General features: G+C 47.1%; 1 protein-coding gene across 5 annotated transcripts in view; it reads right to left on the bottom strand.

Moving 5' to 3' along the window:
• CTNNAL1 (catenin alpha like 1) overlaps nt 1-12,787 on the bottom strand; it is a 156,055-nt gene extending 143,268 nt beyond the window's left edge. For 2 of the 5 annotated variants that reach the window (XM_039526466.1, XM_039526463.1), the window contains exon 1: nt 12,004-12,208. In XM_039526466.1, the coding sequence (XP_039382400.1) occupies nt 12,004-12,129 (126 nt within the window). In that variant the 5' untranslated portion in view covers nt 12,130-12,208. Of the gene's footprint in view, nt 1-11,274; nt 11,296-11,442; nt 11,563-12,003; nt 12,209-12,598 lie in introns of those variants that run through there. The other 3 variants (XM_039526467.1, XM_039526464.1, XM_039526465.1) reach the window with 3 other exon arrangements.
• Nucleotides 12,788-13,432: the final 645 nt, after the last annotated feature.

Below are 13,432 nucleotides of genomic sequence, written 5' to 3' on the forward strand. Positions count from 1 at the left end.
ACCCTTCTCTTAACTCACTCTAGTTCTGCAATATTTTTTTAGATGGAGTGACTAGCGCTGCACAAAATAGTCCAGATGAGACCACCACTGATTTATGTAATGGCATATTTTCTGTAATATTCTCCATCCTGTACCTTATGTACAGTGGAAGGACACAGAAGGGTCATCAAGGCTTTCTTTGTTATTGGAGCAAACGGGGCTAGGGAAAATACAATATGAAGCAAGGTCCAAGATGTAGGCAGGGGTGAAACCGAGCATGGCACAGATCACAAGAATGAGAAATTTAAACTTAATGTTAGGGAGACAAGGGAGCATATGGAGGTACTCAAGAAGCAAATAATGCTTTTTGGTAAATGCAAGAGGAAGATTTTAGCAACTACACTTTGAAAAGACTTGAAGGGAGTGAAATAGCTATCAACAAGCCTGAGGAAGAAGGGATAGTATGGCTACCAAGATGGAAGATGACCAGAATGTGGACAAGGTTTTAGCTACAGGGACAGGATGTGAGAATCCAGATTTTCTAAATCCTTCAGAGTAAAGAGTTTTAGCAAGCTTTGATAAACACCTTGATCTGTAGGAGGAGCAGCATATTCAAAACGTAAGTCCACAGGCCAACACAATCACCAGCAAATCTCTCTCATTTGAGATGTCAACCCTGATATATGAGACAGTTCTAAAACCAGCAATCCACAATCTGCAATTAGTTAAAATTCAAGCTGCTCAGGAATTCCTCAAACCACGAAACTGCTCTTCCAAATGTTGCTACAGCAAGCTATGCATATTTAATTTCTATTTATGCAATGTTACTTAAAATGTCTTAAATTTTACCTTCAGATGTACAAACATTAGCAGGTTGTTTTTTTCCTGTAATTTGTTGAGTCACAAAGATGCTTATGAATTCTGACTTACTTCATCCAAAATCTCTACACTGATAATTTGAACAATGAAATGTGTGATGTGACAGTACAAACAGATCAAATTCTCTGTATCTGTGGTCATCAACCTATTTATCATTGTGGGCCACAAGTTGAGAACCACCTGCTAAAACTCCACACACACCCCTATGCCCAGCGCCCCCCGCCCAGAGACCCCTCCACAGAGTGGGGCAAGGAGCAGAGCTCCGGGCTGGGCCACCCCAGGCCAGGACCTCTGCTACAAGGCCAGGAGCAGAGCCCTGGGCACAGGGCCAGCAGCTATGACCCAGGCACGAGGCCAGGAGCGGAGTCCCACATAAAAACTGGAGGTGCTGCAGGACCCCAGCAAATCCCTAGTTCATGTGCCTATTCTGCCCAGGCCTCCCTCCCCCACAAACCTCCCCAAAGACTTACTCTCCCACACCTTGCAGCACTCACTGGCCTGCTGATGGAAGGAGTGCTCCAGCAAGGCTGCCTGATGCTGTCTCCCCCTCAGCCAGCCCCCGCCCCCTACCAGACTAGAGAGCAAATTTTGATTTGTTTTTAGCACATGGCTGGGCCGCAGCTGTGTGCTATTTGGGGCACCTGCAGCCCATGGGTCAAGAACCACTGCTCTATATAATGGGCAATCTCAAGCCCACCAACTAACTTCAGTGTGGGCCTGATCCAAAGGCTGACTAACTGAAAGACTCCATCTTAGGTCATGTCTACACCAACACTTATGCCTGAGTGACAACAACCCCTAAGTGACATAAGTAGCAGTGTCATAGCGCCATGTCGGCAGGAGAGCTCTTCTCTGCTGACATAGCTACTGCTGCTCATGGAGGTGGTTTTGTTGTTTATTTATTAGGTTGACGGGAGCGCTCTCTTCTGTTGGCATGGACCAGCCACACAAGCGATCTAACAGTGGCACAGCTGTGCCGCTGTAAGCTTGCTAACGTAGATATGGTCTTATTTGAGCAAGCTTTGGATTAGGCCTCGTATCTGAAAAATCCACTAAAAGTTTTCACTGACTGCTACATGAACAGGTGGGTCACATGCTGAAACATGACAATCCATTTTTTCACATGCAAAATTTAAAAAGAAGTTGAAAGCAAAAAACACATCTGTGATGGTCCACGCCCCAGGGTCAGGGCAGCATGGCCTAGTGGCCAGAGTCCGTAGCACCGCCTTTCGGTGCAGGGCAGCATGGCCTAACAGCCAGAGTCCGTAGCATTGGGGCACCCCTTATGGGGTGTGGCAGCCCCAGTAGGGGGGCCCGGGCCCACCTAACTCCACCAAGCCCCGACCAAGGGCCCTAATAGTGGCGTAGCGGCTTGCCACTGACTCAGCGGGGGGGATGGGGGAGTGTCCTACCGAAATACGCTGAGTTTCCTCGGGTGGGAGGTACCACTCCGTCACCCTCCCTGGGTCCCTTCCTACCAGAGTCTGTGTTGGGGTTTCCCCATGAGATGTCGGGTCCTCTGTGTTTGGCAGGGCAAGTCATGTCCAGGGTTTCCTCCAATCGCCAGGGTGCAGGCGGGCCGTGGACAGCTTCAATTCCCAGTGTAGTCAGAGGCTGTGGCTGGCCCGCCGCAGGAGCTTCCCAGGCAGGTCCTTCCCCTGTGGCCTCCAGCCCAGAACGAGCTGCTCTCCCTCCGTTTATACTACTAGAGCACTTGGCGCATGCCCAGTCTTGCCAGGGAGGCAGGACTTCCACTGTCAATACCATGGGCTTAACCCTGTCTGGGCTAGTACAGGCTAAGCAGACCCTGTCACAACCTCTTTCAAAAACATTAAAGATGTTGCTGTGTGCCAGGGTAGATTAATGATTAATGTAAATCACCATGTGACAGGATGTAACTCATCACTGCAGGGCCTCCTGCTGACTATCCCAGGAATTAGCTCTGCTAGCCAGTGCACTCTCTTCTGGTGGTATCTTGCTGTCATCACTTCTGTGCCATGACCCATGTCACTGCCAGGACCCTCCGGCTGTGTCACACTGTTCTCCCCCCTTCCGGGGGAACTGCAGTCCACTGTCCCGCCATTTCCCTCAGTGGCAACTGCAGCCAATTTTTTGGCCACTTTATCAGTGGCTGGGAGGAACCGAGCCCACCCACTACTCCGGGTCCTGGCCCAGGGACCCTGTATATGGCCACTACGTGCTACATCCCCCTCCGACTCTTCAGTTCATTTCCCTGGGCCACGTCCCCCAGGCTCCCCAGCACCCTCTTCACTCTTGCCTCAGAGTCTCAGCCTGCGAATCCCTGCAGCCACCCAAGAGCAGTCTTTAGCTCCCCGCAGTCGCTGCTAGCAGCACTGCTCTCTCCAGGGTGCTGGCAATCCTTCCTCCTGCTAGGAGCCTGATGTTCCCTCCTCAAGCTCCAGGCAGCTACTGAAGCTGCTCTGCCCTGCAGCTCTTCTTAAATGGGCCTGTTGGGCCCTGATTGGCTGCCTCTACACAGCCTCCCTAGGGCTCTATTAACCCCTTAGAGCCTAGTGCGGGGAAGGCGCCCCCATCACACATCAATTTAATCATTATATAAATCAGCAAGCAGGAAACCTTGATTTAAATAATTGCTTTTATTCTTGTTTTGCATTTGTACTTTTCAGTTATATTCCTAAAGAAAGGTTGATATTTATTGTATAGTAACCATTATATGTTATGTTGATTTGCAACTAAACATAGCCTTTACACTAAATTTGGTACTTTTTTCCATAACCAGAAGAATACGCTGTATCAATACGCATTTATTTAAGCAACTAAACAGTTTACCATGTATTTAGACTACTCATTTTTTAATATTAGAAAATGAACAAATTTGTATTTCTGCTTTGTGTCAAGCTCTATAGATGGGCACTGGAGTTAAAGATGCATAAATGAAAAAGCAGTTTTTATTTTAAGTTGAACCTACTTTGTGAGCTGAATATGTAAGAAATATATCAAAACATTTTCCATTTAAAACTGATTATACAAAGGAACTATTAGCTGTAGTTAACAAATTACAACTAATAATTGTTTTTAGTCAGCATGTCTGAAGATTTTAGAACTAGTGGGTCTCATCCTCTCATACCTGGTTTTTATTCATACATTGGAAAAGGAAAAAAAAAAAAAAAGCTTTCCTGCTTGTTCAATTCTTAATTGCTTTCTTAACCTTGAATGAATTAGTCATTAAACTGAACTAGTTGAATAAACTGAAATGAAGAAAATATTCTCTCCGCATCTGCAGAAGAGACTACTTCAGTCAAAAACTGGTTTAGTACTTCAACAAGCTCTGACTTCAGGTGGTTAGCTAGTAACTTCCACCAGTTCAGTGGTTCAACTTTCAAACTTCAGCAGCAAACATGTATTGCTTAATATTTTTATTTAAATAATCGTAATACAATACTGTAAATCTAGTCCTTAACATAGGTTGTCCATTTCAAATAGATTTTTTAAGAATTAAAAAAAATAATTAAAAAAATCTTATTTTTTTAAAAAACTGATTTTTATCCACCCTGCTTTGTTCCCCTGGCTCCCTTCATGCCAGAAAAAGAATAAAGAACCTAAGAATGGAAATACTGGGTCAGACTAAAGGTCCATCTAGCCCAGCATCCCGTCTTCCGACAGTGGCCAGGGCCAGGTGCCCCAGAGGAATTGAAAAAACAAAACAAAACAAAAACAGGTAATCATCAAGTGATCCACACCCTATCGTCCATTCCCAGCTTCTGGCAAACAGAGGTTAGGGGCACCATCCCTGCGCCCATCCTCGCTAATAGTCATTGATAGACCTATCCTCCATGAACTTTGTATTGCCAATTGTTGGGTCTCACTGTGAATTTTAGGTACTTCTTGTGGGTGTACAGTATGTGAAAGTACACATCCTGTAAGTCAAGAGCCACAAACCAGTCTTGAGCCTGCAGAAACAGAACAATGGAGGTTAAATTGCTATCCTTAATCTGAGGTGACATGCATTTACTCAGTATTCCATCTAGGACAGTGTTTCCCAAACTTGGGATGCTGCTTGTGTAGGGAAAGCCCCACGCGGACCGGGCCGGTTTGTTTATCTGTTGCGTCCGCAGGTTCGGCCGATCGTGGCTCCCACTGGCTGCGGTTTGCTGCTCCAGGCCAATGGGAGCTGCTGGAAGCGGTGCGGGCCGAGGGACGTGCTGGCTGCCACTTCCAGCAGCTCCCATTGGCCCGGAGCAGCGAACCACGGCCAGTGGGAGACGCGATCGGCCGAACCTGTGGACGCAGCAGGTAAACAAACCAGCCCAGAACACCAGGGGCTTTCCCTACACAAGCGGCGTCTCAAGTTTGGGAAACACTGATCTAGGATAAGATCATTCTTCAGATAAGGAGGATTAGAAGCCTCTTCACCTATTCTCTGGGGATAACATTTTTACAGGTCTCAAACTGAAACAAACAGAAGTGGCATCATTGCAAGAGGGTCCTGTTGAGAGGGATCCTGAAAAGGGACAGGGAAAGGCTATGCGGTGGGCGTAGTGAACAGAACTGTACAGGACAGGCTTGAAGAACAATGTCTAATGCCTATTAATTGGCTGTGACAGTCACCCAGACCCTGTGGAAGACAGCAAGGCAGCTCCCAGCTTCTGGCTGACACTGTTGTGGATCCCAAAACACCCATCAAATCTGCTGCCACAGAAAGTGCCATGTTGGTCAAGGAGTAGAAGATGGGCATCCCGCAGAGTAACTAGGCATAGTTTGTTGCTGTTAGCCATGGGAATAAGGTGTCCTCTGCCTTTGTTGGTGTCAATTCTTGTAAAGCTTCCTGTAGAGAGCCGGTATGTAAATCCTCAGGGACCTTAAGGTAGCCCTTGTGGGAATGGAGTGCTTCATCTTTCCTCTGGTTAAGCGTTCCAGTCCCCAAAATAGGCTAGTCCTCTACAGTGGCCTGTACTTTGTGTGGTATACCTGATGCCTGGAGGCTCATCTCTTAGTGATGGCTATGGCCATCCACCCTGTAGCTGTATCAGATGATAGCCCTGGCCACCTGTAGCAATATACTCATGACTGTCTGCTCCTTCCTGGTGATCTTTCATTTCATCCCTGCAATCCTGCAGGATTTCTGAAAGGGAGTGACACTCTCCCTCAAAGGGTGATTGTAGTTGGCAATTTGCAATCCGAAGCCACAGTAAGGCTGACGAACATGCCTTTTGCCCAAATAGATCTAACTTCTTGGGGTCCTTCTCCATAGGTGTGCCTTTAGTGGACTTCAGTGTCTCTTGTGCTGCAGATACAACAAAGGAATCTGGGTTAAGATGGGTGTATAAGTGTTCAAAATCTTTTGTGGCGCCTGATAACTTTGCCGCATGCTAGGAGGTGGAAGGAAGGGTTTCCAGGGTTTGCAACTTTTTGTTAATAAAGAGAGTGATCCTGGCCAAAGGGATGTTTGATATCCGCCTGATGACACTGGTTAATTCTAAGAGCTAATGAAACTTCTCCTGCATGAATGTAGCTTCAATGCCCAGATTCCCTGCATTTTGAGAGAGGGGGTCCTAGAAGGCTTTAAAATAATCTGTTACCAGGGCAGGTGCTAGTGTTACTGCTTTGTCTTGCAAAGAAGAGGATTTTTTTGGGAGGAGACAAGGGTTGCTGCTGTCTCTTTACTTTCTCCTGTTCCTTTGGGCTCATTTGCAGCTCCAGTTTGAGTGGCTTGGCCAGGGTGCAAGTTTTTTTTTTGTTTTTTTTGTTTTTTTAAGACATGCAGTAGGGTGATCTGCTCCTCCACACATGGGAGGAGGGTCCCCCAGTAAGGTCAAGGTGGCAAACCAAATGAGTTATGGCCTGGCTGAGATGGAACAGCCCAATGCCACTCCCACACCAGTTGGGACAGCACTGTGATCTCAAGAAGGGTATTGGGGAGCCTCTGTTCATTCCTCGATGGCGGGGGACAGGGATTTCCACCTGATGTTAATAAGGAGGAACAGGGCAGTGCTGATGAATGTATGAGGCCAGTATCGGATCTGATACCAGCTGCCTCCAGCACTGGGAACATTTCTGGAAGAAATGTGAATGCCTCTACAACATATCTGAAGTTCTTGCTTGGCTCCATTACAGGCACTCCATTACTGGGTGCTGGGTCTTTCATTCTGCCCAACTGCTCAGGGGCTTAGCCCTTGGAGGAGAGATTTGCCATGTCCTCTCTCCAGAGTTCTCTCTCTATGCTTGATTTAACTACACAAGTCAGTGTCCTGTTTATGAGCAGATGCAGTTGCTGGCTTTGCTACCTGCAGCACTGGTACAATTAGTGGAGAAGGCATCATCAGCACTGGGACTACAAGTGCTGGGACTGTCAACGTCAAGGCTATTGGCACAGAGGTCTCATGAACCGTGGACTTTGACAATACTGAAGTGGTTGGCATTAATATTGCTGATTCTGCCAGAGCCTTCTTCACTTTCTTTCCCCTGCCAGATCCCAGTGTGTGAAGAGTGCTCAGAGGGAGCGCTGGCCGACACTGGTTAATCCAGCCTCACTTTAGTCAGATCCAAAGGTGATTGTTATGAAGTAACCCACATGGATTGCTCAAGTAAATGCACCTTGCGCCACATGTCCCTGGATCTGCAGAAGGGCTTGCACCACAGAGGACTTATAAAGGATGCGGCTGTCTCATTGGCAGAAGAGGCATCGTCTGTGTGCATCCTTGATGGGAATCAGTCCATCACAGGATGAGCAGGGTTTGAACCCTGAAGAACTGCACTCTGCCATGAGGTGTGGCAGTTAGGATGAACTGCCACACCTCATTCCACTGTTGTACAGAGGGGGCATACAGTGGAGGGAGACAATTTTTTTAAATGTCTTACGATAAAAAAAGTGAGGATAGATTTCACACCAAATAAGTTGTAAAAGCCTGGTTGAGGGTCTCTGAAGAGAGTAGTGGGTCGGATATAAGCTGAATTCTGTCTTGCTGCCATGGGTGGTAAAAGGGAACTGAGGGAGGATCACGGCTGTGCTCCACGCTTTAGGCCTTTGCAAGAGACCACAGTAAGACACAGGGTGAACACATGCCTCCAACAGACACTACCAGTGAAAAAAAATCTAATCTCGTGCATGAGGTGCACATGCACCTACAGTGGGATCCATGCTGACACATACTTGAAGTACCTCTGTTTCTGCAGAAGTCAACACTTGCTCAGGAAAATTTTCAACTTGCCCTGAGGTAGTAAATTTTTCAATCCTTTTTAAAAGCATCACTCCTAAATTGTCTGCTCTAAGACGTACACCATACCATTATGTGAAATTTACTCCCTAGGGCGTGGAGGTCTGAATAGCAGGGAGGAAAGTCTGAGGACTGGTCTACACTGGGTGGGGACTGATCTAAGATACGCAACTTCAGCTATGAGAATAGCATAGCTGAAGTCGACGTATCTTAGATCGACTTAGAATCACTTACTTCGCAGCCTCGCAGCGCTGGATCGATGGCCGCCACTCTCCCGTCGACTTTGCTTCCGCCTCTTGCTGAGCTGGAGTTCAGTAGTCAACGGGAGAGCGATCGGGGATCGATTTATCGCGTCTACACTACACACGATAAATCGATCGCTACCCGCCAATCCAGCGGGTAGTGTAGACATACCCTGAGGGATATACTTAAAACGATACTTACAGTGAAAACTGAAGATTTATTTTGTCAGGTTTTGATTAGTAAACAAACAAAAAAGTAAAACAAAACTAGTTGCTACACTTTAAAAGGCCACTGTCAAGCAAGATATTAGGTGAGTAAGTTTTGTAAAAGCTTACTATATACGACATTAAGAAATATTTCCATTATTTTTTTAATTCTAATGGCAACTGGTTTAATCTGAACAAATAAGAATTCCTCTGCACTGTTGGCAACATTTCAATGCAAAATTCCACCAATTACATAAAGGTATGAATAAAAATCACTTTAGTCTAAGAGGTTCAAAAGGTCATGTGGACTCTTAAAATACTAAATTAATATTGGCCTGATTTTATAGCGTAAATCAATTAGGAACAGGTTTAACACAAAACAAGAGATTGTCTACACAGGCTTTTGCACTGGTTTAAAAACTGATTTAGTTAAACTAGTATAACCTGTGTTTAAATAAGGCTTTAATGAAGGAAAATCTGAAAGTTAAACTGATCAGACAATAGTCTATTTCCCTTTTTGTTTCTCTCTGCTGCAATAATACATAAAGCAATTCTGAAAAATGGCACTTATAGGATGCTTGTGCCGCTCGTAAGGATTTTTTTTTTAAACTATAATTTGACCTGACCAAAGTCTTTTAAAAACTGATAAAGAAGTGACAAAACTCCCATGGTCTATTAAGTTCTTTACCATATTCACTGGTGCAAAATTAACCAAAAAAATAATGCTACCAAAAAAGATTTTCTTTTCCTTACAGAGACAGAAATATGAGAAAAAAATTAATGGCCAACATTGTTTGCCAACTGGGTACCACAAAGTGAACACTTTAGAAAGAAAATGCACTTTGTTTCTACAAGTGTATTCTGTATATAGAGAAACTTCTGTAGAAAAACAAACTTCAAAGTGTTGATGCTTCTACTGCACATTTAATGTATGATTAGTTTTATACTTCTCTCATTTGTACATTTGCTGTTAAACATTAAATGTTCTACACTAGCATAGTCACAATCCTTGAGTACATACCTAATACTTAACATGGAAAACTTACACATGGTGAATTGGTGAGACCTGTACTTGACACTTTCTTTTAATATATGTAGACTGAGTACCCTCTTTAACATTGATTTTTAATTCTACTTGGCAAGTTTAATAAGCAAATCTGGTCTCAAGTGAGCTATCTGAGACTGAACCTGAATAGAATTCTCATTCATGGCAACAATCTAATTTAGAGGTAAAAAAGACTTTACATCAGGCAAACATTAACGGCTAGATTTCATGAGCGCCCATCACTCATCAACTCACACTGAATTATTTCTGGGGGGGAGGGGAGCAGGGAGGATGCACTGAACACTTCTGAAAATCTGGCCACAAAAGTTTAAACATAGCTCCTGTTTGCTGTCATTAATCTGTGGGTGTAACTACTGTCAACAAATGAGATAAGATTCAGGTTGTTTGCAGTTTGATTTTGCACAGTGTCGGTTCCAAAAATCCTCTCTCTCTCTCCCCCCCCCTGTCACTGCCCCACAAAGCACCATTGCTGCCACTTGAATGCTGGGATAGCTGCCCATAATTCATCACTCCCAACACCAAGTGTAGTTTAACTATAAAGCACAAATGCAATGCTATTTATACAGAAGTTAATGCCACTCACACTTGCCAAGAAAAAATCTCTACTTGCCTTGAGGTAGTGGAACCTTCACGGTATTGAGTGCTCTGAGAGTAAGCCAAATTCTTCTAATTTCAAGTGTATTAGAGAAGAAAAAATTTCTGCGTGTACTCATACACATCAACTCCAAATTTAAAAGTCAATTTTTAACGCAGAATAAACTAACAGGTCACAGTTAACACAGACAGGGCCTTTGCACTGATGCAAATATTTCTTTGTAGGTACCCCAGTGCAAACTCCATGTAAGCTGGCTACAGGAATGCAAAATGGGGGCTTACACTAGTTTACTTCAGTATGTTTCCGTATTAAGCTAAACTTGTTTAAACACTACTTTATGTTAGTGTAGCCCATCCAAACTGGGAATTAACAGGTGCCAAGCTTCATGGCTTTAGTAAGCTGTTTAGTAAGCAAGCTGTTTCAAGGGATGTCTTCTCTCCCTACCCCCAGATCTTTCCTAAAAATAACTTTAAATCAAGCATTTAATATTCATTACAGCTGGCATTACCTGATTAGAAAGTTATAACTTGCAATCAATGTATTTCTCTCATCGACATTTTCCCTTTCAAGTATTAGCTATTTCATCAAAATACTACTACTTCCAAACTAGAGTTAAGCAAATGTTGTTCTGGCTAAAAAGTTCCATTTTAAAAGCAAGTACATTGAATACAGTAGTAAAGTTTAGTATGAAGACCGAACAACTACAGCATTCCCAGTTCTCACTCATGTCCACTATTCCATGCAACTTTTCAAAATAATTTTGATGTACACAATAAATCTATTCTAAATTTTCTAAGTTATCAAAGCTCTTAAGACCCATACTTTGCGGAAATTACTGATTTTCTTAAAAGTTATTTTCACATACTGTGGACCTATAAACTGTGCATAAAAAGCCCCTCAAATTCACTCCATATCCACCAATCAAGAAGTCTACAAAGCCAAGGTTTATTTTCAACGCATAGATAGCACTGTACACAATAAGCATGTTGACTTCATGTACCTTTTAAAAACGTAGTTGCTAAGTGCTATCTTGGATGTGATGAGAAGACACATTTAGGCAACATTAAAGGTCACAGCACGCAAGCACTTACTACTGAGCCTGGTGCTTACCACCATGAATCATTCCACTGAAGTTAATCCAACTCTCAGCAGCATTACAAACAGCGTGTTTGTTCAGCATATTCAGGTCCCACGGTTGGACGTTTGAACACAAAAACACCAGCTAAGTGAAACAGTACTGCTTCCAAAGCCACACTAATTGCTCCGCTATATACGCACTTGCATGAGGTTACATCTTTCCCAGTCTAGCTGGTTATGCACGTTGCATATGCAGCCTAAACGGATGCTCCCGCGCATCCTGACTTTGTACTTTACATTGACAACTTCACGGTTCCAGCCTGACAGGATTGAACCTCTATGGGCAGCGCTGCGGCTTCGCGCAGCCCTTATGTAACCCGCCACGCCGCACGCACGCAGGGCACAAGCGCAGGTTTACAACTGCACGTGAGCCTCGGCAACCCCTCGCCAGCCCTGCCGCCCCCAGGGGCTCGCCCGCTCCCCCTCTGCGGCGGTGGCGGGGACAGGTGGAGCCCGGCCCGGGCGCCGCCAAGGGCGAGCGGGGAAGTTACGGACCCCGGAGGGCGGGGAGAGCGGCCCGGCCGCCGCCTGCGCCCCCTGCCCAGGGCGCGGCGGGAAAGCAGCGCGGGGATGTGCCCGGGCAGCCGCGGGCCGGCCCCGCTTCCCTGGAGCCCGAGCCGGGGGCGCCGCAGTCCCCTCCCGCCCGGGCACACGAGCCGCTCGCACAAACTTCCCCGGGCCGCGCGGAGCCGGGATTTCTACCTGCGACACCAGCGGGACCAGCGTCTGCTCCACCGAGCGCGTGCGGATCTCCAGCGCCGCCTCCGCGCCCAGCCCCGCCGACGACGCGGAGGAGACGCCGCTGCTGCTGCACGGGGACGTGGCCATGGCGGGAGCCGCAGCCGGACCGGCCCCGCGGCGCCTCCCCCGGCCCGCACCGCGCTGGTCTCCCGCCGACACCGCTGCGGCCCCGGAGCCCGCCCCGAGCCCCGCCCCCCGGCCCGCGTCGGGGGCCGGGCCGGAGCCGCGCCGGCTGCGCACATCGCCCCCTAGCGGGGCCGGCCCGGGCCGCAGCCCCCCGAGTGGCAAGTCCCCGCGCCGGCTAGAGCTGCCCCCACCCAGGCGCGCCGCGGCTGCCAGCCAGCGCCTCCGCACCTTTGCCTACATTGGCCCCTGGAAAACAAACCCGGTCGCAGCTACCGGCCCGGACCCCGCGCTCCTGCTCCTAGCGCTGGAATAATTTGGGAACAGGACACTGGTCCCCTCCACGTGCTGCAGACATGCCATCCTGGCTCTTCTCCGCTCGAGCTGCCCCCAATCAGCTCCCCCCCCCTTGTACCGCGCCGGTCTCCCACACCCCAGTTTTCCACTGAGCCTTGAATGTCTCTTGGCGGGGCAGCTGCTCCAGTTCAGCGCCATGTGCCAGTTCTCCTCCTCCTCCTCCTCAACCAGCCAGGCCAATCTCCACACAGCTACACAGCTGGCTGCCCAGGAAGCAGGGAGGTTGTTGGAGGTCAAGCTTTGCTATCCCCTCAACTGCTTAAGAGACTCTCTGCCTCCTCATTTTAGACACAGGGGCGACTGAACAGCTGGGGCTCTGGAAGCTGCTACCGGAATTGATGGTTTCTAATCGTTGGCGTGCCTTCTAGCTGCAGCTGGCAAAGTTTGTCTTTGGGAGGGAATTCTGGCAGTTAACCAAAAACCCAGAGGAGCTGGTGAGGTGTGAGCCAGAGCGCTAGCCCCAAAGCTAGTTCCCCACTGAAGGCAAGTGGGTCTGGGATTCACATGTTTTATCCTGCTTCACAACCCCCCTGGAAAAAAACAAGGACCAGTTGGAGCAGGTTTAATGCCTTGCAGGAAGAAACATCCCACAGTCTCTGTCCTTACAGCAGCACTGCCTTGAAGTGATAAGCCCCCCACCTGCCATTCCAGGGATTTCTTCCTCTACCTCAGTGGTTCTCAACCTGCAGCCCAGTCAGCACAGAGCTGTGGCCCATGTGATAACCTCCAGGCCATACAGGTAGTATTGGATGCTGCCCACATGATGCATTTTGGGCTGCACATGAGGCACACAGTGGTAAATAGGTTGAGAACCACTGCTCTACCTAGAACATATGTTGTTCATTTTCAAATCAACAATTTGAGGAAATGTCCTATACACTCCCTATTTTGGTGGCAGAGTAGATAAGAT

This window comes from Mauremys reevesii, linkage group 2 (genome assembly GCF_016161935.1).
Source record: "Mauremys reevesii isolate NIE-2019 linkage group 2, ASM1616193v1, whole genome shotgun sequence".
NCBI classification, from domain to species: Eukaryota; Metazoa; Chordata; order Testudines; family Geoemydidae; genus Mauremys; species Mauremys reevesii.